The sequence below is a fragment of the Saimiri boliviensis genome, chromosome 16 (assembly GCF_048565385.1).
Source record: "Saimiri boliviensis isolate mSaiBol1 chromosome 16, mSaiBol1.pri, whole genome shotgun sequence".
Lineage (NCBI taxonomy): Eukaryota > Metazoa > Chordata > Mammalia > Primates > Cebidae > Saimiri > Saimiri boliviensis.
In genome coordinates, this window is record NC_133464.1 from 72,214,911 (window position 1) to 72,237,518 (window position 22,608).

General features: G+C 38.7%; 1 protein-coding gene across 3 annotated transcripts in view; it reads left to right on the top strand.

The window, feature by feature from the left end:
- ALG5 (ALG5 dolichyl-phosphate beta-glucosyltransferase) overlaps nucleotides 1-22,608 on the top strand; it is a 49,054-nt gene that overhangs the window by 9,822 nt on the left and 16,624 nt on the right. For all 3 annotated transcript variants that reach the window (XM_074387825.1, XM_074387824.1, XM_003934415.4), the window contains exons 5-7: nucleotides 2,363-2,455; nucleotides 5,897-6,010; nucleotides 19,961-20,020. In XM_074387825.1, coding sequence (XP_074243926.1) covers nucleotides 2,363-2,455; nucleotides 5,897-6,010; nucleotides 19,961-20,020 — 267 coding nt within the window. The remainder of the gene's footprint in view (nucleotides 1-2,362; nucleotides 2,456-5,896; nucleotides 6,011-19,960; nucleotides 20,021-22,608) is intronic.

A 22,608-nucleotide genomic window follows, 5' to 3' on the forward strand; every position in this document is an offset into this window, starting at 1 on the left:
GGCTCATGCCTATCATCTCAACACACTGGGAGGCCAAGGTGACAGGACTGCCCAGTAGTTCAAGGTTGCAGTGAGCCATAAACTCACCATTGCCCTCTAGTGTGGGTAACAGAGCAAAACCCTATGTCAAAAAAAAAAAAAAAAAAAAAAAAAAGAATCATCTCTGTGTGCCTCTCTTCTTTTTAACTAGAAATGAAAATCTTTACCAGAAGTCCTCACCCCTCCCTGTAGTAAAGCGCATACCCAAAGTTCATAGGCTAGAACTTACTGACATGACCACCCAAGCCTGCAGGGAGGCTGTGAAAGTCCTCAGCGTATAGGAGTTAGACCAACCGTGGTTCATCCCCTAGGGCTTCACAATTGTCACTATGCAGTGTTGGGGCCATAACAGCAAAGAAGAAAGAGGCACTGCTTGCTGAATTGGTAGCTAGTTAACAGTGTTAACAACAGGAGTGTGTACACAGGACCATGGCTGCATTTGCTCTTTGAGACTGATAGATTTCAGATTGTGTGTCAGACACCAGAAATAAAAATCTTTGCCTTTAAGTAGCTGACATTTACAGTTGCATTATGTGATGAGTAAAGTAATAGTTGAATGAGAAAATGGTTTCGTAATATATATAGCTATTAGAATTATACTTTTCTTTTTCCTGGGGGAAGGTGAGGATGGGCATGGATGCTAGAAAAGAGAAATGGTGTTTGGCTGAGTCTTAAGCTAGCCTGACAGGTGAGGAAGCTAGAAGATAGTGTTCTGAGTAAAGGCATAGAAGTGTGAGACCGTGGTATGGTCTGGAAATCTCAAATACTGCTAATGTACAGGGTACTAATGGGGCAGCCTCAGTAGCTGACTAAAAAGGTGAGGGATGAATCACAAAGGATCTCCTGTGCTATGATAAGGGACTATATGGGATACTTAGAACCACAGGTCATCATGGAGGGTATTTGAATAAGACTTATGTGAGCTGATTTCCATGTTGGAAAGGCTACTCGTATAACTTTTAGAATGAATTAGGGAATCAGGCTAGAGATGTGGAGACTTTAGGGGATAAGGCCCTGAACTAGGTCAGTAAGATGCGAGGATGCCATGGAGTTGAGAGGCATTTTATAAATCAGTGAATGAGTTATAGTAGCCATTGAATTGTGATGGGTGATAGAAATGGAAGATGATTCTCAGGCTTCTAATTTGAGCAACTTAATAATAGATGGTGATACCATTTGCTGCAGCAAGGAATATAGACTGAGCAGGAGTGGGAGGAGGAGATGAATGAAATTTGGAATTTTTTTTTTTATCCAATATACAACTAGTTGACACAAGAGAGAAGAGTCCGGGCTGTAGACAGACATGTGAGATTCATAAATACGAGCTGTAATTAAGCTCATGCAGTGACTCCCGGTGAGCTTGTATGTTAAAAAGAGAAGATGGCCAAGGTTTCCTACTAGCTATGTGGTTGTACAATGTAGAGTCGGTCCTCGTGAGGGTTATGGAGCAAGCCAAGCAAAAGGAATTAGAGGTGAAAACTTAGAATAGTTAGAGGAGGGCAAATGCCAGATGAGAGCAGCTTTACAGCTGCCCGTAGAGATGGCTGTCAAAGGAGGGAGTACCTTTGATGCACTAAGGGAAAGGGGATATAGAAAAGCAAAGGGCTTGAGTCATATTACAATGGATGGAAAAATAAATCGGTGATGAAGAAATATAGGTGGCAAATATAGATCACTATCTCATGACTTTGATTATAAAGCAGGGTAATGGCAGAAACTTGAGAAAATAGTGAAGTCAAAGTAAAGTTTTTAGGATGCTGGCAGCTTGAGCAAGTCTGAGGCCGTGGAGCCAGTAGAGAGGAAGAGATTGAAGATTTGGAAGAGAAGTTACAGCATGAATATCTGCTGAGAGAGAGGAATTCAAGTGAAAAGATTCGGGGGAAATGGTCAGGACACAAACAGCCTATCTGAGGAATAAGATCGATTGCAGACCAGAACAAATACAAAAGTCATTAACCAGTATAGAGGGCCCCATCACAAGTTTGTACCAGTCAGACAGCACATGGCTTTTGTTTTTTTTGTGTTTTTTAAGCAGCTCAGTAGCTTAGGTAGAGGAGTCAAGAAAAGAAAAGAAGGTTATTGCCCACTCTGATGGCTCCTCTGCAGGAAATTGAGCTATGACTTCAACGTACTAGGTCAATGTTATATCTTGGCACCAAAAACTCTACAACTTTTCCAGGCCATCAAAATGTACAGTGGGTATAATCTAGTTACAAGAAGGGGCAGACTGCAATAGCAGTGTTTAAGCCAAAGTGAGAAACACAGCTTATGTAATTCTCTTAGAATCTAAATTAATTTTATTCTGACTTTTATATAATTTCAGGTAGCTTTTAAATACTGCCAGAAATACGGAAGTGACAAAGTACGTGTGGTAACCCTGGTGAAGAATCGTGGGAAAGGTGGAGCGATTAGAATGGTAATACATATTTTCAACATTTTAATCTAAAATACGAAGTTATTTTCAATAATGTCTTTTGCAAACTTGTGTGTTTGCTGGCTGCTTGAATACCAGCGTTTCAAGTTAGTGATAACATATTTTTAATAATCATTTCATGTTTTTAGTCAAATTTTAAAATATACCATATCTGTAATATACTGGGTAATTTAAAAATATATTTATGTTTATCTTAAAAATGTTACCATCTACCTCTGTATCTTTGATAGAGTTACCAGATAGTAAGCTTATGTGTTTTTTTGCAGTTTAAAAAATACTTTTTTATATTAGGTTTTACCTTTATAAGATATGATATGCATGGTAGCATGAACTAAGATGAATTTGACTTGGGTCTATCCTGGTGAAATATGCAGTCTAATAGGAAAGGTAAGTATTTGCCTAAGTGAAAAAGATTATAATTATGAGAGACATGCAGATAAAGTGCTAAGAAATTTCAAAAAAGTGGTAACTGTCAGCTGAGGCGTATCAGGTAGGATTCAGGCTGAAAGTTTAGAAATCAAGATATATGAAGGAAAACCTAAATAATTGACTTTGACATTTATTTTTTAAATTTTTTCCTTATAAAAAGAAGTCTCAAGGTAGGCAGTCCAGGGCTTGTTCAACTCCACAGTCATCAGAAGTCCAAGTTTCTGCCTTTTCACTCCCCCTTCCTCTTGCACACAGGGTGACTCCTGGACACTAGCCTGGACATGTCCACATTCAAACAGGAAGGAGAAGGGAGAGAGCTTCATCATCACATGTTGCCCCCATCACAATGTCTGTTAGTTGGATTATTGTATAGATGAGGAAAGGAGGTAAAGTAAATTACTCAAGGTCATCAGGTGATAAGAGGTAGAGTCAAGATTTAGATGCAGTTAGTTTCACTCTGAAAGTCATGCTCTTTACCTCTCTGATAACTCTATAGAGAAAAGATTTGAGAAAACAGCACACCATTTAGCAAAGCCAGAAAAGACAGAAGTAGGAACTCTTTGGATATGTACTAGAAATAGTGATTCACTCTGACTAGGTCACAGAATGTGTGAAACAAAAAAGAAAGTAGGATTGATGCAATGTCATGATGGGCTTTAAATCTGTCCATTTGTTGTTTTTATTCAGCCAACATCGTACTTCCGTTAGAGACACTGAGATGAAAGACACCTATTCTGTCTTTGAGGATATCACAGTTTAATAGAGAGACAAATCATTGCCATACAGTGTTGTAAATGCTATAACAAAAGCATATGCAAAATGTTGGTACCACTGTCTGTTGTGGGGAGCAGCAAAGCTGTCCCAGAGAAGGCAAATTCTGAGCTGGTTTCAAGGAGGATTAGGACTTAACCACATAGAAGTTGGGAGGGCGGGGAGCTTAGACCGGAAACATGAACAGAGGCACAGCAGTGTGAAAGAATATGCCACAATAAAGGACTCATTCATGGTACCTGTGTCTCGACTATGGAGATGAGGCTAGTGGGGTGGGTGGGTTCAGGTCCCAAACTGTAAAAGAGGGGCTTTTACATTTTTTACCATTGGCAGAGTGGCACTTAAACATTAATCAGCCAGCAGCAAGTATAGCAGTATTGGGCAAGGTATGATAAACATTTATTTGGATGATGATAGTGACATAAGAGAAGAAAATGAGGGGATAAATGTAGGAGCTGTTAAAATGAGGTAGAACTCGGTCTGGGATCAGAGAGAAGAATGACATCTTAAGCCATTCAGATTGCTATTTAAGAAACATGTGAGACTGAATAACATATAAAGAAAAGAGATGTGATTGATTCATGATTCTGCACACTGTACAAGAATTGTGGTGCCAGCATTTGCCGCTAGTGAGGGCCTCAGGAAGCTTCCACTCATGACAGAAGGTGAAGAGGGAGCAGACGCGTCACATGGCGAGAACAGGAGCAAGGGAGTGGGCAGGGAGGTGCTGCAGAGTTTTAAACAACCAGATCTCATGAGAACTCGCTCACTATTGCGAGGACAGCACCAAGCTGTTCATGAGGAATCCATCCCCATGACCCAAACACCTCCCACTTGGCCTCACCTCCAACATTGTGGATCACGTTTCAATATGAGGTTTGGAGGGGACACAGATCCAAACTATCAAATGAGTACCAGTGGCCTTGGGTAACTGGGATGATGATGATGTCATTAACAGAAGGAATGAAAGACTAGGGAAGGAGCTTTTGTAAGAGCCTGTGTTGTGTTTGAGCCATATGAAGTTTAAGGCAACAAGCAGTGGTATCCAGAATAGCCTAGGAGAGAGGGTGTGAGTGAGTCACCTACATACGTCAGGTAATAGTTGAACCTGAACCCATTTAACTGGCAAAGAGGAGGTTATAGACAAAAGGAGAACCAGGAAATCTTAAGCCAGTGAGGCACATGAGAAATAATAGGCATAAAATATGACTGAGGAACACAAATGGGAGTTGCTATGGTAGAGTCCCTTTTTATTTTGTTGTTGTTGTTGTTGTTGTTGTTGTTGTTGTTGTTTTTTAGACTACCTTTTTAAGGAGCTGCAGTAAAGTGAAGGCCATAGACGGGAGAATAGAAAAGTAGGCTTAAAGTTTGATCATGCATCATTGAAATGATTAGTCACTTACAAGTTTTTCTTTCCCATTTCAAACTAATAGCTCCAGTTTTTTTTGACCTTGTAATATTTTCTCTTTTCTAATACTTTATATATGTTGTTTAGATGTTGAGTGTAGCATTTTTATTTCTGCCCTTTTCTTTTTTGCTTTTTTTTTTTTTTTTTTTTTTTTGAGACGGAGTTTCGCTCTTGTTACCCAGGCTGGAGTGCAATGGCGCGATCTCGGCTCACCGCAACCTCCGCCTCCTGGGTTCAGGCAATTCTCCTGCCTCAGCCTCCTGAGTAGCTGGGATTACAGGCACGTGCCACCATGCCCAGCTAATTTTTTGTATTTTAGTAGAGACGGGGTTTCACCATGTTGAGCAGGATGGTCTAGATCTCTTGACCTCGTGATCCACCCACCTCGGCCTCCCAAAGTGCTGGGATTACAGGCGTGAGCCACCACGCCCGGCACATATTCTTTATATGTGGTTCTAAGTAGCCCCTAATTCATTTTAAGCATCATGACGTGATAAACATATAATATGTATGGTAGATATTGTCTCTTTTTATTCTTAGTGACGCAGAATATCTTTAATTTGTCCAAACCTATTTTATTATCTTGATATTTTCCAAGATATTTGTAATGTGACTTAAATAATGAAGATAGACAATAGGTACATTTGAGAAGATCTTATTAGTATACAGGTAATACGTTTTCAATGAATTCTGGCCTCCTTCATACCTCATCTTTCATTGTTAGGTATTTTAAGTAAATCAGAACAGACTGAAATGTCATTGAATTTAACCTTAATTTTAAGTAATTTCCTTTTACTTGAAATTTTAAAATACAGGGTATATTCAGTTCTCGAGGAGAAAAGATCCTTATGGCAGATGCTGATGGAGCTACAAAGTTTCCAGATATTGAGAAATTAGAAAAGGGACTAAAAGATCTACAGCCTTGGCCTGTGAGTATAAGAATATAGTTTAAATAACATTCAATCAGGAATGCAGGAAAGCTAAAGTAAAATTCAAGGAGAATTTACCTATCAGTGTAAAAAATGAGTGTTTTTGATATGAAATCCTTATATAAATGGTACAACCCCATAGAGGAACTGATCATTTTGTTACAAATATTGTCTGATTTTATGAGATTCACTTGACAATTACTTATTTAATGTTGTGGCCATTTCTTTCTCTTGGTTTCTGACTGCTTCTACCCAAGTTTTAATATTATTGTGCCTGTTCAGTTAAGGCTTTTATTTAAAAGTATAGTCTGAGTTCCAGGTAAAGATGTGAAATGAAGCTGGATCACAGAATCCAGTTTTCGATGAAACAAACAAAAATCACAAGCAGCAAGCACTCAAAAAGGATTATTTGAAACTTCATGCCGTAACTTCAAAAACTAGAGGTTGAAGAAAGAAAGAAAATCCCGGTGCCATTCCCACCTTTAAAAGCCATTTAGAGAAAGAAGATGAATTTATCGAATCTTGAGCATTTGCCAAATACTTCACAATCTGGAAAGAATCAATAAGAAAATGAAAAAGTACCCTTGGACAACATCAAACAATATACCTACCATCACACAACATGTCAGAATTTCTGCAGAAGCAAGAAAACTTGCTGGATCTGTCACTTTCAGGACTGTAAGCTAAGTTGGGCACACAGATCCATGTGACTAGATCCTTTCCTGGAGTGTAGCTTGTTCAAGACACTTGACAAAAATCTCAGAAGACGAACCCAGGTAACCCAACAAAGCCATGTAGAGCTCCAGGGGAGGGTCCCTCCTCCCTGCCTTCCCACCACCTACCCCCAAGACCAGATAAAAATACTCAGGCCTTGAAATTCTAGTTTAGAAGGGGAAGAGGTAAAAGTATATATGAAAGAGAATGTTCATTTACTTAGGAGAGCTGCCCATGTTAATCATGACAAAATAAAAGAAATAAATGGCAATCACACCAACGTTTTACTACACAAAAAGAATTAAAGTTGCATATAAAAGATTACACAATGTAATCCAAGGAAAAGGACAAAATTACATGCAAGTATTTTGGCTAAAGAAATAAAACAATGAAAATAAGAATTTAGCAACACAGGTCTTCAAAGGTAAGACAACAAAACAACAAAATGGTATTAAAAGAAAAATTACAGCCCAGGTTTACATGCCTGTAATCCCAGCACTTTGGGAGGCCAGGGCAGGAAGATTGCTTGAGGCCAGGAGTTTGAGCCCAGCATGGGCAACATAACATGACCCCATCTCTATAAAAATAAGAGAAAAATTATTGGAAAGTTTTTACGACTACCTAATGATCTTTCAGCCTCTGCTGCATAGCTCTAATGATGCCTAAGCAGCTCATTGTCTCAGCTTAGCTCTAAGTTCCTCTAGACACTGAATGCAAATCTGTCTCCTTTTAATCACCCCCTTCCATTGTTTCTGTCTTTTGTAGCTACGCAAAATGATCTACTCCACTTCTTTGTGACAGCCCTTCAGAGATTCAAAGCTGTTCTCCATGTATATTTTCTATTTTAGGCTGTCAGTTATTGCAGTTTTTAGACAGAGCATATTTTTTTCTTACCATCGTAATTTTCCACTGAAGATGTGTCTGTGTGGATTTCGTTCCCACATAACATTGTTAGTTCGTACAGGTATTTCCAACTCTTTTTCCTATTCATTGCCTTTGAACTTTGTTTCTACATCCCTATACTGGTTTGAATTTTTTCTGTGTTGTTTTTGCTTTGTTTTCAGGAATGGAATTGTGGCTAGTTATCTCTTAACAACTTCAACTTGTTAGATTTCTGTGTCTAAAGGTATAGGTTCTCATTCTATCTTTAGGGCAATAGCTGTTTTCTTCTCAATTCATTTAAGCCACAAATTTGATAAGCATGCCTTGCATATATTTCCCTAAACCCTAATAAAAATAATGACTGAAATAGTTCAGAAAAGAATAAAACAGGAATATGGGTTTCATAGTCAAGTCCTATAATTACGTGATTATCTCACTAGGTGGCGGTCACTAGCTTAAATGTCTTTTACAATATTATTTTGACTGTTTAATTTCTTTAGTACGTTTTACAGTGGTTTCTAATGTTTTCTTTATTATCGGATTTTTTTTAAATGACAGCAAAAAGAAATTTGCTACTACTTGCTTGTATTTTCTCTTGAAGTAGCCAGGTCACATGTTCTGGTCCAACGATTCTTATACAAGGTCATCTTAGAAAAGATGCCTACAATTTCTTTTCTGAAAATAAATGCTCTTGTAAGCTTTTAAACTTCATGTGCGTAATTTAGAGCTTTGTATAATCCATACAAATAAAATAGGGCATTTAAATTTTCATATTAAAAGCTTTATTTTATTTTTGAAACTGTGTCTCACTCTGTTGGCTAGGTTGGAGTACAGTGGTATGATCTCGGCTCACTGCAACCTCTGCCTCTTGGCCGTAAGGGATTCTTCTGCCTCAGCCTCCCGAGTAGCTGGGATTACAGGCGTGCACCACCACACCCAGTTATTTTTTGTATTTTTTGATAGAGATGGGGTTTCACTCTGTTGGACAGGCTGGCCTCAAACTCCTGGCCTCAAGTGATCTGCCCAGCTCATCCTCCCAAATTGTGAGGATTACAGGCTTGAGCCACTGCACCTAGACAAAATTTTTATTTGTATTTTACTTGTATTTTTTTTCCCACATCTTTATTTTTGTATCTGTAAAACTTTCAGATTTTCAGTTTCCTAACCAGTGGTTATTCTACCTCTTTTTAAAAATATGCTTGTTTTTTAGTAATTTTTCTAAGCAAAGCATATCCTGGCCAGGCTCGGTGGCTCACACCTGTAATCCCAGCACTTTTGGAGGACAAGGGCGGAGGATCACTTGAGGCCAAAAGTATGAGACCAGCCTGGCCAATGTAGCGAAATCTCATCTCTACTGAAAATTAGCTAGGCATGGTAGTACATGCCTATAATTCCAGCTACTCGGAAGACTGAGGCATAAGAATTGCTGGAACCTGGGTGGCAGAAGTTGTAGTGAGTTGAGATCATGCCACTGCATTCCAGCCTGGGTGATAGAGAGAGACTGTCTGAAAAAATAAAGATAAATTTTTCAAAAAAACCAAAAACCGCCAGGCGCGGTGGCTCAAGCCTGTAATCCCAGCACTTTGGGAGGCTGAGGCGGGTGGATCACGAGGTCAAGAGATCGAGACCATCCTGGTCAACATGGTGAAACCCCGTCTCTACTAAAAATACAAAAAATTAGCTGGGCATGGTGGCACGTGCCTGTAATCCCAGCTACTCAGGAGGCTGAGGCAGGAGAATTGCTTGAACCCAGGAGGCAGAGGTTGTGGTGAGCCGAGATCGTGCCATTGCACTCCAGCCTGGGTAATGAGTGAAACCCCATCTCAAAAAAAAAAAAAAAAAAAACCCAGAGTATGTGATGATTACTTGTTTAGTTGATTAACTTTCTAAATTGAATCAGAAATCCCTAACCAGCAAAATAAATGTTAAAAAGTCTGTATTTCATGATCATAGAGTAATTTCTCAGGCTATGACTTCGGTTTTAATTTTTTTTTTTTTTTTTTTTTTTTGAGATAGGATCTTGCTCTGTCACCCAGGCTGGAGTGCTCTGGTGTGATCTTTGCTCACTGAGACCTCCACATCCAGGGTTCAAGCAAATCTTGTGCCTCAGTCTCCCGAGTAGCTGGGTCTACATGTGCAAAACACTATGCCTGGCTAATTGTTTGGTATTTTTAGCAGATGAGATTTTACCATGTTGTCCAGGCTGGTCTTGAACTCCTGACCTCAAGCAGTCAGCCTTCCTTGGCCCCCGAAAATGCTAGGATTACAGGCTGAGTCACTGTGCCTGGCCCTTAAATTGTGATTTAGACATAGTTCTAACAAGTTTAGTTTTTAGCTTTTAGAGCCCACATATGACTAGAATTTATGGATATGAAAAAGATACCAAGAAAAATTACATTAAGAGGAACCATAGGAAACATCTTAACCACACACACACAACTCAGTCTGGAGTGCTAGGTTGCTTACAAATGACACTGAATGCTCTTTTATCTCTAATGTAGTAATTCTTGGCCATTTGTGGTTTTGTATACCAATGATTTGTATATGCATGTGTGGTTTGGTTCCTTAAAAGAATCCTTCTCCCTTTTTTTGTGTACCATGTGAGCAAGTCTAAGAAGCTGTTATATTTGTTTCACTCTCTCAATATATGGGTAGAAAACCAGGCTTCCAATAGAGAACTCAACCTCCAAAGTCATTTGTTTTAGACACTAAGCAGTTACACAAATATTTTGCTGAGATCTTTGTGAAATCAAACAAGTAAAAGGACAGCAAAAATAAAAGGGTGGTCTTGAAAAATGTAAAAAGAAGTAGACTGTATAGAAACTTTTAGAGAGCCTGTCTTAGCAGATCTCAAAGTGTGTTGCCCAGTCATTGAAGAAAGTGGCTCAGGACTAGAGCTGCTTATCAAACCAGGGATTTAATGCCAATAGTTAAATGGAACAGAGAACAGCAAACTTTTCCTGTGAAGGACCAGAGAATAAATATTTCAGGCTTTGTAAATCACATGTGGTCTCTGAAGCAATCCTCTTCCTCCTCCCTCCCCAGCCCCTTCTTAGCAAAAAGCCATTCAAAAACAGGCTGAGTTTGACCCCATAGGCCATAGTTTACTGAACCCCTTGTGCTAACCGCAAGATATTTATAGAAAGTTAGTATCCCCATGATTGTCATGAGAAAATGCTTTTAATTTAAAGACAGGGCCAGGCACGGTAGCTCACACCTGTAATCCCAGCACTTTGGGAGGCCAAGGCAGGCGTATCATTTGTGGTCAGAAGTTTGAGACCAGCCTGGCCAACACGGTGAAACACTAAAAAGAAACACAAAAACTAGCTGGGCATGGTCGTTCGTGTCTGTAATCCCAGCTACTAAGGAAGTTGAAGCATGAGAATCGCTCGAACCCGGGAGGCAGAGGTTGCAGTGAAACAAGATCACACCACTGCACTCCAGCCTGGGCAACAGAACAAGACTGTCTCAAAAATTTTTTTAAAAAAAGGAAAGTGTAAGATTTTAGAATGATTTATGTCTGAAAAGATTAAAATTTTGGTTCTACAAAAGATATTCTCCTGTTGGGTAGAGATTGGTTCATGTGGAAATGTTCATGCCTAGTGATAAGGCAAAGTTTAGGATGTATTGTGTAAGTTAACCAGTAATTATTTGTCCCAGTGGAACATAAGCATCGCTAGAAGAGGGTCCTTATCGCTGCATCTCCAATGTCTAGAATACTGTAGATAGTAAGGACTCAGTAGATATTTTGTAACAAATGAATACTACTATATACAGTGTCTAAGGGGAAAGCCATGTTAACATTTAAAAATACAGTCATAAATGATACCAAAAAGGCAAATTCTCATAGGGTAATAGATGCTAAAATATGACACATTTGTATAACTTCTCTTCTGGAATTTAGGAAAACACTGTGAAGAAGTAGATTAGGCATCCCCAAACTTTTTACACAGGGGGCTAGTTCACTGTCCCTCAGACCGTTGGAGGGCCGCCACATACTGTGCTCCTCTCACTGACCACCAATGAAAGAGATGCCCCTTCCTGAAGTGCAGCGGGGTCGGGCGGGAGGCGGATAAATGGCTTCAGGGGGCCGCATGCGGTTTGGGGATGCCTGAAGTAGATGGTCAACTGATTGAAAAAATGCTGCCAATGTGGCCTATAGTAAAGAGAGAAAGGATGTAGCAATCAGATGTATGGTAGGGATTTTGTTTTGCTTTTATTACAAAAGTATCACCAAGGCATTGTAAAAAGATTAGAAACAGCCTAAAAGAAGAAAACAACCAACTGTATCTTATCACCCAGAAAAAAACCTGTGTTAATACTTTTTAATGGAGCATTTACTCTGATTATTTGTAGTCTAACAATGTAATGGGGTTTTGAATATACTGATATAAAAGCATAAAGACTCTCCATGGAATAGTTGGTAGTAAATAAGGAAAATTCTTGAGGAATTATTTGGTTCATGCTCTTATTTCTAAATAGATTTCAGCATGTGTAACCATCCTATACAGATACATGTTGACATGCTTTTTATATTTTCTTTAAACTTTTTACTGTTAATTTTAACATAACCAAAGGTAGAGTGAATAGTGTAATAAACCTTTGTCTAACTTCAACAATTATCAACATTCTGATGTAGTTCTCTCTCTCTTTTTTTTTTTTTTTTTTTTAAAGAAAATTCTATTGGCCAGGCATAGTGGCTCAGACCTGTAATTCCAGCACTTTGGGAGGCTGAGGCGGGCAGATAGCCTGAGCCCAGGAGTTTGAGACCAGCCTGGGCAAAATGGTGAAACTCCGTCTCTACAAAAGAATATACAAAAATTAGCCAGGAGTTGTAGTAAGCACCCTAGTGCTAGCTACTCAGTGCTAGCTACTCACCCAGTCCTAGCTACTCAGGAGGCTATGGTGAGCAGCACCTGAGCCTGGGGAGGTAGAGGCTGCAATGAGCCATAACATACCACTGCACTCCAACCAGGGCAACAGAGTGGGATCTTGTCTCCAGTAAAAGAAAAAGAAAGAAAATTGCTTCTCATAATAAGACTGTTTGGAGAAACCTTAAGAATTGCTACAGTTTAAATATATTCAGTAGATTGGCATTTTAAAAGGCTCTATAGTATATTTTTATTTCAAATTTAGTTGCTATTAAAACTTGAGAAGCTCTTTTATGCCATGTAAAATTTTGAGTATTCATTTTAACCATAACACCTTCATAATAATGCTTCTTATGGTAGAGCCTTTTTGTACCATAATAAAAAATAATTCACCTTTCCTCATATGAAGGGGCAAAAAGAATGAATGTTGCCAAATTATGTGTTCAATCTGTGCAAGTTGATACAATACTTTATAGAACAAGTTGAAAATGTGACTCAAGAGCTTTAAGTGATTCATGATTCACATCCATTAACCCAGGCTTGAGAAATTTATCTTAAGGAAATAGAATATATATAAAAATAAATTTTCAAGGATTTTTGATTATTTGTTTTGTAAATACAGCTGTTTTTTTTTAAAAAAAAAAAAAAAAAGAAAAAAGAAAAAATTGAAAGCAGTTTAAAATGTCCAGTGGTAAGTTGTACTAGTTAAATTCCTTATTGTATGGGATGATTATTCATTATACATAATTAAATGAAAAATGTTTAACATCTTGATATATGTGGGTAGATGTGCAATAATGTTAACACATTATGTATTATGTGTAATAATATAACAGTATAATATTGGTTGTCTCTGGATGAGGGATTATGGATATTTTTAAGTTTTTTCTTTTTATTTTTTCTTTTTTTGCGACAGAGTCTCACTCTGTCGCCCAGGCTGGAGTGCAACGGTGCAATCACTGCAACCTCCACCTCCTGGACTCAAGCAATTCTCCTGCCTCAGCATCCCGAATATCTGAGATTATAGGCGAGCACCGCCACACCTGGCTAATTTTTGTGTTTTTTTAGTAGAGATAGGGTTTCACCATGTTGGTCAGGCTGGTCTCGAACTCCTGACCTTGTGATCCACCCACCTTGGCCTCCCAAAATGCAGGGATTACAGGCATGAGCCACCTTGCTCAGCCTGAATTTTTTTTCTTTAATTGTTTTTAACAGTGAGCTTGTATTTTGAAAAAGAAATGATTTTCTTAAAATAACTTTAATTTTTTTAATAAATACAACTTTTTCTTAACTCAGTACTTTGTTTCATACACCAAGTTTCTCTTTCTGCCCACAGGGTGAATATGACTAATTTTACTATCTGATTTTCTTTTACTAATTTATAAATTGATTCAACTTGGTTTCTATATCTCTAACTTATTTGGAGCCAGAGTTTTCTTTTGGAGTACTTGTGCCAATTTCTGTTTCCATTTCAGTATGTGGAAACTTTGGATGTAGAATTCAAATAGGCCTGGGTTCAAATTCTGTGTAACCTTGGGTAAATTAATCCATCCACCTTCACATACTTCTTCTATGACATATGGATAATGGGAGCCCACGTTCATAACTCTGAGGTAGTGATTAAAATAAGGAAATGTAACCAGGCACAGTGGCTCATCCCTGTAATCCCAGCACTTTGGGAGGCTAAGGTGGAGGTTCATCGGAGGTTGGGAGTTCGAGACCAGCCTGGCCAACATGGTTAAACCCCATCTCTACTAAAAATACAACAAATTACCTGGGCGTGGGGGCATGTGCCTGTAGTCCCAGCTACTAGGAAGGCTAAGGCAGGAGAATCACTTGAGCCTAAGACGTGGAGGTTACAGTGAGCCAAGATTGCGCCACTGCACACTCCAGCCTGAGCAGCAGATCAAGATTCATAAATAAATAAATAAATAAGTTTAGCGTGTGTTCAGCACTCAACCAATACCTCTAATTATTAACATCTTTTTTTTTTTTTTTTTTTTTTAAATTGAGATGGAGTCTCGCTCTGTCACCCAGGCTGGAGTGCAGTGGCACAATCTCGGCTCACTGCAGACTCCACCCTGGGTTCATGTGTTTCTCCTGCCTTAGCCTCCCAAATAGCTGGGATTACAGGCATCTGCCACCCCACCTGGCTAACTTTTTTTTATATATATTTTTAGTAGAGACGGGGTTTCATCATGTTTGCCAGACTGGTCTTGAACTCCTGACCTCTAGTGATCCTTCCTCCTCAGCTTCCCAAAGTACTGGGATTATAGGTGTGAGCCACCGTGCCCAGCCAACATTCATCTTTGTGCTTGATATTTTTTCAACAGATCCAATTCTGTTACTGTTTCTGATTGTTAATATAAATTAGTTATATTTCTAGTCTGTTTCTTCTCTTCAGTAAATTGTTTGAAAATATTTAACTTAAGAAGTACTGAGGACCAGGTGCAATGGCTCATGCCTATAATCCCAACACTTCAGGAGGCCAAAGAGGGTGGATCCCTTGAGGTCAGGAGTTCAAGACCAGCCTGGCCAAAATGGCAAAACCCTGTCTCTACTAAAAATGTAAAAAATTAGCCAGGCATGGTAGTCCATGCCTGTAATCCCAGCTACTTGGGAGGCTGACAGGAAAATCGCTTGAACCAGGGAGGTGGAGGTTGCAGTGGGCTAAGATTGCACCACTGAACCCCAAGCCCAGGCGACAGAGTGAGACTCCATCTCAAAAAAAAAAAAGGGTACTGAGAAAAATTCCGATTAAGTGTTTCTTTCTATAAGATAATACACTTCTTGCCACTTTTTTTTTTTTTTTTTTTTTTTTTTGAGACAGTCTCTCTCTGTCGCCCAGGCTGGAGTGCAGTAGCATGATCTTTGCTCACTACAACCTCCACTTCCTGACTTCAAGCCATTCTCACACCGCAGTCTCCCGAGTAGCTCGGATTACAGGCATGTGCCACCACGCATAGCGTTGTGTATTTTTAGTAGAGACGGAGTTTCACCATGTTGACCAGGCTGATCTTGAACTCCTGCCCTCAAGTGATTCCTGCCTGCCTGGGCCTCCCAAAGGCCTCCCAAAGTGCTGGGATTACAGGCATATTACAGGGATGAACCACTGTACCTTTTTTTTTTTTTTTTTTTTTTTTTAATGAGTTGGGATCTTATTTTGTTGCCCAGGCTAGGGTGCAGTGGTGCCATCATGACTCAGCCTCAAACTCCTGGGTCAAGCAATCCTCTTACCTCAGCCTCCCTAGTAGCTAGGACTACAGGCACATGCCACCACATTTGCCTCACTTATTACCCCTTTTAAAAGCCAACTGTCATAGTAACTTAAAATATTCACTTTTAAAAACCATGGGAAATTCAGTTATACTCCAAAAGAGGTTTAAAAGAAAGAGACTCCTTGTCTACAGACATTTTCTAACAAGGGCACTTTTTAAAACAAAGATATCTTTCATTTCTGAAGAACAACTAACTTTTTGAAAGACCATTTAGATTAATTCCACCTGATAGTGAGATTGGTATCAGGGATTCAGCTCTTACATCAGAATTCTTCAGATACACAGAGCTCTTAAAAGCTCTTAGGGACTTATGCTGAGATAAAAATGGTATTTTTAAAAGAAAGTTTTTGGGGTTGTGATTTATTTTTAGTTTAATTACATGGTATTTTAACTTTATTCATGGATCTTTGAAATGTAGAAGGATTTTTTTATGTATTGCTCCATAGGGTTGTTGCTCTTTTCTAGTTTAAAGTTAAAACTGATTTGCCATATGCTATTTGAACTTTTAACACGCTTCCTCTCTAAGAAAACCATCTCTCCCTTTCTTCACAAAGTACCTCTGCCAGAAAAACAAGGGAAGAAATGATTTTAACTACTAAATAGTAGGCAAAGCATATAACAGAATTTTTTTTTCCCCCGAGACAGTCTCGCTGTTTCCCAGGCTGGAGTGTGATCTCGGCTCACCGAAACCTCCACCTCCCAGGTTCAAGTGATTCTCCTGCCTCAGCCTCTCGAGTAGCTGGGACTACAGGCACCCGCCACCACAGCCAGCTAATTTACGTATTTTGGGTAGAGACGGGGTTTTCCCATGTTGGCCAGGCTAATCTTGAACTTTTGACATCATGTGATCTGCCCACCCTGGCCTTCCAAAGTGCTGGGATTGTAGCCGTGAGCCACTGTGCCTGGCTGAGAAAATTCTTTTTTTCTTTTTTCTGAGATGGAGACTCGCTCTGTCACTGAGGCCGGGGTGCAGTGGTGCAATCTCAGCTCAGTGCTACCTCTACCTCCCGGGTTTAAGCAATTCTCCTGGCTCAGCCTCCTGAGTAGCTGGGACTACAGGCATGCGCCACCAGCTGGCTCATTTTTGTGTTTTTAATAGAGATGGGGCTTTGCTATGTTGCCAAGGCTGGTCTTGAACTCCTGGTCTCAATTGATGCACCCACCTTGGCCTCCCCAAGTACTTGGATCACAGGTAAAGAACCTCTTAAAGAAAAATTTGGCCCACATGCATTAAAAACATTCAGACTTTTAACTTAGTATTCTACATCTGTGACTCTCTCCAAAGAAGGAAATCTAAAATACAGATAGAGTTTTATATTCAAAGATGTTCTTTCAGTTGCCTTTCTATAACTGAAATTAGAAAGGACAATGAATAGGCAAATAGTCAAAGTAATGGTAAATCTGTCCTTAAAATTGACACACACACAAAAACTACCATGCAGCACTATTACGACAAATGATTGAAAGGTAATCACACCTGAATCTTATCAAGTCTTTAAATCTAACTACCAGTTTAGAGGAACATGTTAAATGTTAGAGCAGGACATGTTAAATGTCACCGTGGGTGTACAGGCAGCAACATCTAAAACCTATACAACTATAGAGCAAACAATGTGGTTTCTTCACCAAGTTACAAGAAAAACGTTTAAAGAGGGAGAGCCCACGGATAAAAGAAAAACCAATTGATTTGTATAGATTTTATTTGACTCTTCATTCAAACAAACTAAAAACATTTAAGAGATAAGTGGGTAAATATGAAAACCGTGTATCTGATGGTATTAAGGAATTATTGATGTTTTAGGTATAATAGTGGTATTATGATTGAATGATATATGAATTTGTAACATGATGTCTAGAATTTGTTTCAAAATATAATCTCAGGTTGAGTAGGGTGGCAGTGGGGGCTTTACATGGAATAACAAGATTGGCAATGTGTTGCCTCTTTTCCAACTGTATTTTTGGGTACTTTTAAAAGTAATTAGTAGATGCACTTTATGCATTTTGGAAATTAACCTTCTGTCTGTAGTATAAATTGCCAATATTTTCTCCCAGTTTTTTTTGTCTTTTCGTTTTGAATATGGTTGGATTTTTTTGTTGTTGTCACGCAATTCTTTAAAATGTTATTATCAAAGTGATCACTGTCTGGTTTTCTGTACTTGTGCCTTCCTTGAGATCATTTAAAAAGTTATTTCTGATATTTTACATTTAAATCTTTGATATGTCTAGACTGTGTCCCAGTATTCAATTAAGAGGCTCAAGTCCAACTTAATTTGGTTTCCAAGTGGCTACCAAGATGTCCCACACCATTTGTCAGTTCATCTTTTTCCCACTGATCTAAAAGGCCATCTTTATCATATTCTAAGCACTCATATAGCTTTGTGTGTGTGTTTCTCGCCTTTCCATTCTGTCCATGTATTTGTCTGTTCACATTCCAGTACCTAAGCTTTATCATATATTTTTAAATTTTTTTGTGATGAGTCCTTTATTACTCTTGAATTTTCCCAGCTCTTTTCTTGATTATTTTTGCTTCTCTTTTTAAAAAGTTTTTATTGGGCGTGGTGGCTCATGCCTATAATCCCAGCACTCTGGGAGGCCAAGGCAGGCAGATCACTTGAAGTCAGGAGTTCAAGACCATTCTGGCCAACATGGTAAAACCCTGTCTGTACTAAAAATATAAAAATTAGCTGGGCATGGTGGCACAAACCTGTAATCCTAGCTACTCAGAAGGCTGAGACAGGAGAATTGCTTGAACGAACCCAGGAGGTGGAGGTTGCAGTGAGCCAAGATTGCACCACTGCACTCCGCTGGATAATCAAAGACTCCAACTCAACACACACACAGACACACAGACACACACACACACAAATGTGCGCGCGCGCACGCACCAGAAAATAATTGTCAGCAAGGATATAAAGAAATTGGAACCCTTGTGCATTGCTGATGGAAACGTAAAATGTTACAGACGCTGTGGAAAATGGTATGTGGGCAAATGTACTGAGGACCTCTTGAGACTGTGCCTCAGGTCTTCATCACTCATATTTGGCTCAGAATAAACATCTTTAAATATTTTTTTTTTAAGTTTTTATTTGCTCACCACTGTACTAACGAGGACTTTTTTTTTTTTTTTAATGTTAACTCTAAAATCAGCTTGTCTAGTTCAATGAAAGATCATTTTGGTATTTTTATTGGTATTAATTTTGGAAGTATTAACTTTTTTTTTTTTTTTTTTTTTTTTTTTTTTGAGACGGAGTTTCGCTCTTGTTACCCAGGCTGGAGTGCAATGGCGCGATCTCGGCTCACTGCAACCTCCGCTTCCTGGGTTCAGGCAATTCTCCTGCCTCAGCCTCCTGAGTAGCTGGGATTACAGGCACGCGCCACCACGCCCAGCTAATTTTTTGTATTTTTAGTAGAGACGGGGTTTCACCATGTTGACCAGGATGGTCTCGATCTCTCGACCTCGTGATCCACCCGCCTCGGCCTCCCAAAGTGCTGGGATTACAGGCTTGAGCCACCGCGCCCGGCCCTGTATTAACTTTTTAATGTTGTTATTAACATCGTCTCATCCATCATGGCAAGACATTTGTGTGTTTAAGCCTTTTGTTTTCTTTGTTAGCATTTACTTGTTTCCTTTATTTAGATCTTGTCTAAACTTTCTATGTTTCTTATACAGTTTATTTCTAGATTTTTTATTTTTATTGATGTTATAAATGCTCTCTGATTACATCTTGTGTTTACTGTTTGTACATGTGACATCTAAAGTTTTGTATATCTGTTCATTTTGACTACTCATCTTTTAAAATTCTTTTGTTTCTAATGTACTTTTTCAGTTGCTGTTCTTTGATTTTCAAGGTATATAATTATGTCATCTACAAATAACCCTTTTCTTTTTCATACCACTAATTTGTCTCTCAAATAATAATAAAGTATTTTTACACAGAAAATATCATTTAAAGTTATGAATTTTAACGTAATACATGCCCCTTATGTTTAGCCCTGTGTAAGCAACATCCAATGACCTCTTAGTAAGTATGATTAGGATTCTCAAAGTCGTACATATTCGGAACTCTTCAATAAACTTTTAAAATATTTTTTAATGTCAATTAAAAAAAATCAGTTACTAAAAATGAGACATTCTCATTGAAAATAAATATTTTTATTAGTGATATTTAAATACTGAAAAACTATCTCATTGCTTTTTTCCTCAGAATCAAATGGCTATAGCATGTGGATCTCGAGCTCATTTGGAAAAAGAATCAATTGCTCAGGTGAGATTTCATTAATTGTCATGGAACAGCCAGTTAATTGGCTCTTATTTCCTTTTTTACATATACATTTGGTAAGCAGTTGCCTTTTATGTCTAATTTTGTAAACATAATGTTCCTTTTAAAAGAAAAGAAAATAATTTTTTAATTGTGGAAAGCTTATGGAGGATTGGCACATTTGGGAATTGATTTTTAAGAGTATACAAGAAGATGTGGGCTTTGCTTTGCAAGCAGTTCTTTTTAATATAATTTTAGCATAAAGAGAATCTGTTCAGTTATAAAACAGACTTCTAAATGATGCATTTTTAACCAGTCAACTCTATTTTTTAACCAATTTACTTTTTCTAACATTTGTCTTTATTTTTTCTAACATTGGCACAGTTAAGTGCTTTATTTTCAGTTTTGTTCTGTTTAATTTTTTTTTAACATCATTCCTCTTAGAAAAACACTATACCTTAAAATTTGACAATTTTGCAGCTGCTGTTTTAGGGTATAAAAATGTCACTAAAGATGTTAAATTCTTCATTTTGTAGATTATGCTAGAAAAACTAGAGTAACAACATCCCAAGTCACTCTTGAGGCACACCAGGCTTTGAGAACCAGTGGAATAAAAGGTTGAACCTTTTTCCCAATGATTCGGAAAAAAGATACGTAGAAATTTAATTTTTTTTTTCTTTTGAGACAGAATCTTGCTCTGTTGTCCAGGGTGGAGTGCTGTGGAATGATCTTGGCTCGCTGCCTCCTCTGCCTCTTGGGTTCAGGTGATTCTTCTGCCTCCAGCCTCCTGGAGGGGGGGCTACAGGCACACAACACCATACCCAGTTAATTTTTGTATTTTTAGTAGAGACGGGGTTTCACCATGTTGGCCAGGATGGTCTCGATCTCCTGACGTCGTTATGCACCCACCTCAGCCTCCCAAAGTGTTGGGATTACAGGCGTGAGCCACCATGCCTGGCCAAAATTTTAATTTTAAAAAAATATATATTGATAACAGAGTGACAAAACCTCTTAAGGATTATACTGAAGTACAGAAACCCAGACTGTCCTTTTTTTCATTTATTTATTTATTTATTTTTATTTTTGAGATGGAGTCTCTCTCTGCCACCCAGGCTGGAGTCCAGTAGCACGACATAAGCTCACTGCAACCTCCGTCTCCCAGGTGCAAATGATTCTTTTGCCTCAGCCTCCAGATTAGCTGGGACTACAGGCACACACCACCACACCCGGCTAATTTTTTTTGTATTTTTCTATGTTGGCCAGTCTGGTGTCGAACTCCTGACCTGAGGGAGGTGATGGAAATACAGGCATGAGCCACCATGTCTGGTATTTTTTTTGTTTTTTTTTGTTTTTTGTTTTTTTGAGAAGGAGTCTAGTTCTGTCACCCAGGATGGAGTGCAGTGGCACGAGCTCAGCTGACTGCAACCTCCACCTCCCAGATTCAAGCAATTCTCCTGCCTCAGCCTCCCTAGGAGCTGGGATTAGAGTCGTGCACCACCGTGCCCAGCTAATTTTTTGTATTTTTAGCAGAGACGGTTTCGCCTTGTTGGCCAGGGTGGTCTCTAAAATTTTAGTAGAGATGGTTTCACCATGTTGGTCAGGCTGATCTCAAACTCCTGACCTCATGATCCATCCGCCTCGGCCTCCCAAAGCACTGGGACTACAGGTGTGAGCCACTGCGCCTGGCCTCTTCTCCTTTTTTTTAGAAGTAACTATTTTAATATCCTCAGCACCTAGTATAGTATTCTGTGTGTCCTAGGGATTCTCACTGATGTTTGTAAAAGGTTAATCTGTTAACCACAGAGAATAGCACACTCCTAGATACTTAAAATGGGAAGAGAGCTCGGAATTAATCCACCTTCATCAGTTTACCTATGCACAGTGGATAAGAAAAGGAAAAGTATATATCCAAGATGTTCAGCACATTTTATATATATGTATGTATAATTATAAAATTCTGTGTTTGTGTGTATAATTATAGTAGAAACTATTAAATACTAAATTCCCACAATGGGAAATATAGCTATAGCCCTAGATGAAATGTGCAGCCAGTAAAGCTGATGATAATGGAGACTATTTAATAATGTGAGATAAAACCTGAAACATTAGATTGGGGAAAAAAAGTATGATATTGTAAATACAATTTTCTGTGTTGAAATAACAAATAGGCTGGGCACAGTGGCTCACACCTATAATCCTAGCACTTTGGGAGGCCGAGACGAGCAGATCACCCAAGGTCATGAGTTTGAGACCAACCTGGCCAACATGGTGAAAACCTGTCTCTACTAATAATATAAAAACGAGCCAGATGTGGTAGTGTGCACCTGTTATCCCAGCTACTTGGGAGGCTGAGGCAGGAGAATCTCTTGAACCTGGTAGACGGAAGTTGCAATGAGCTGAGATTGTGCCACTGCACTGCACTTCAGCCTGGGTGACAGAGCGAGACTCTGCATCAAAAAAAAAAAAAAAAAATTTGTTTTTGCACACAAAAACAACTAATAAAAATAGACCAATATTAATATAATGGTTTCATAAGTAAATTTTTTTCTTTTTTCTTTTAAATATGTTAATGGGATGAAAAAAGATAATCTACT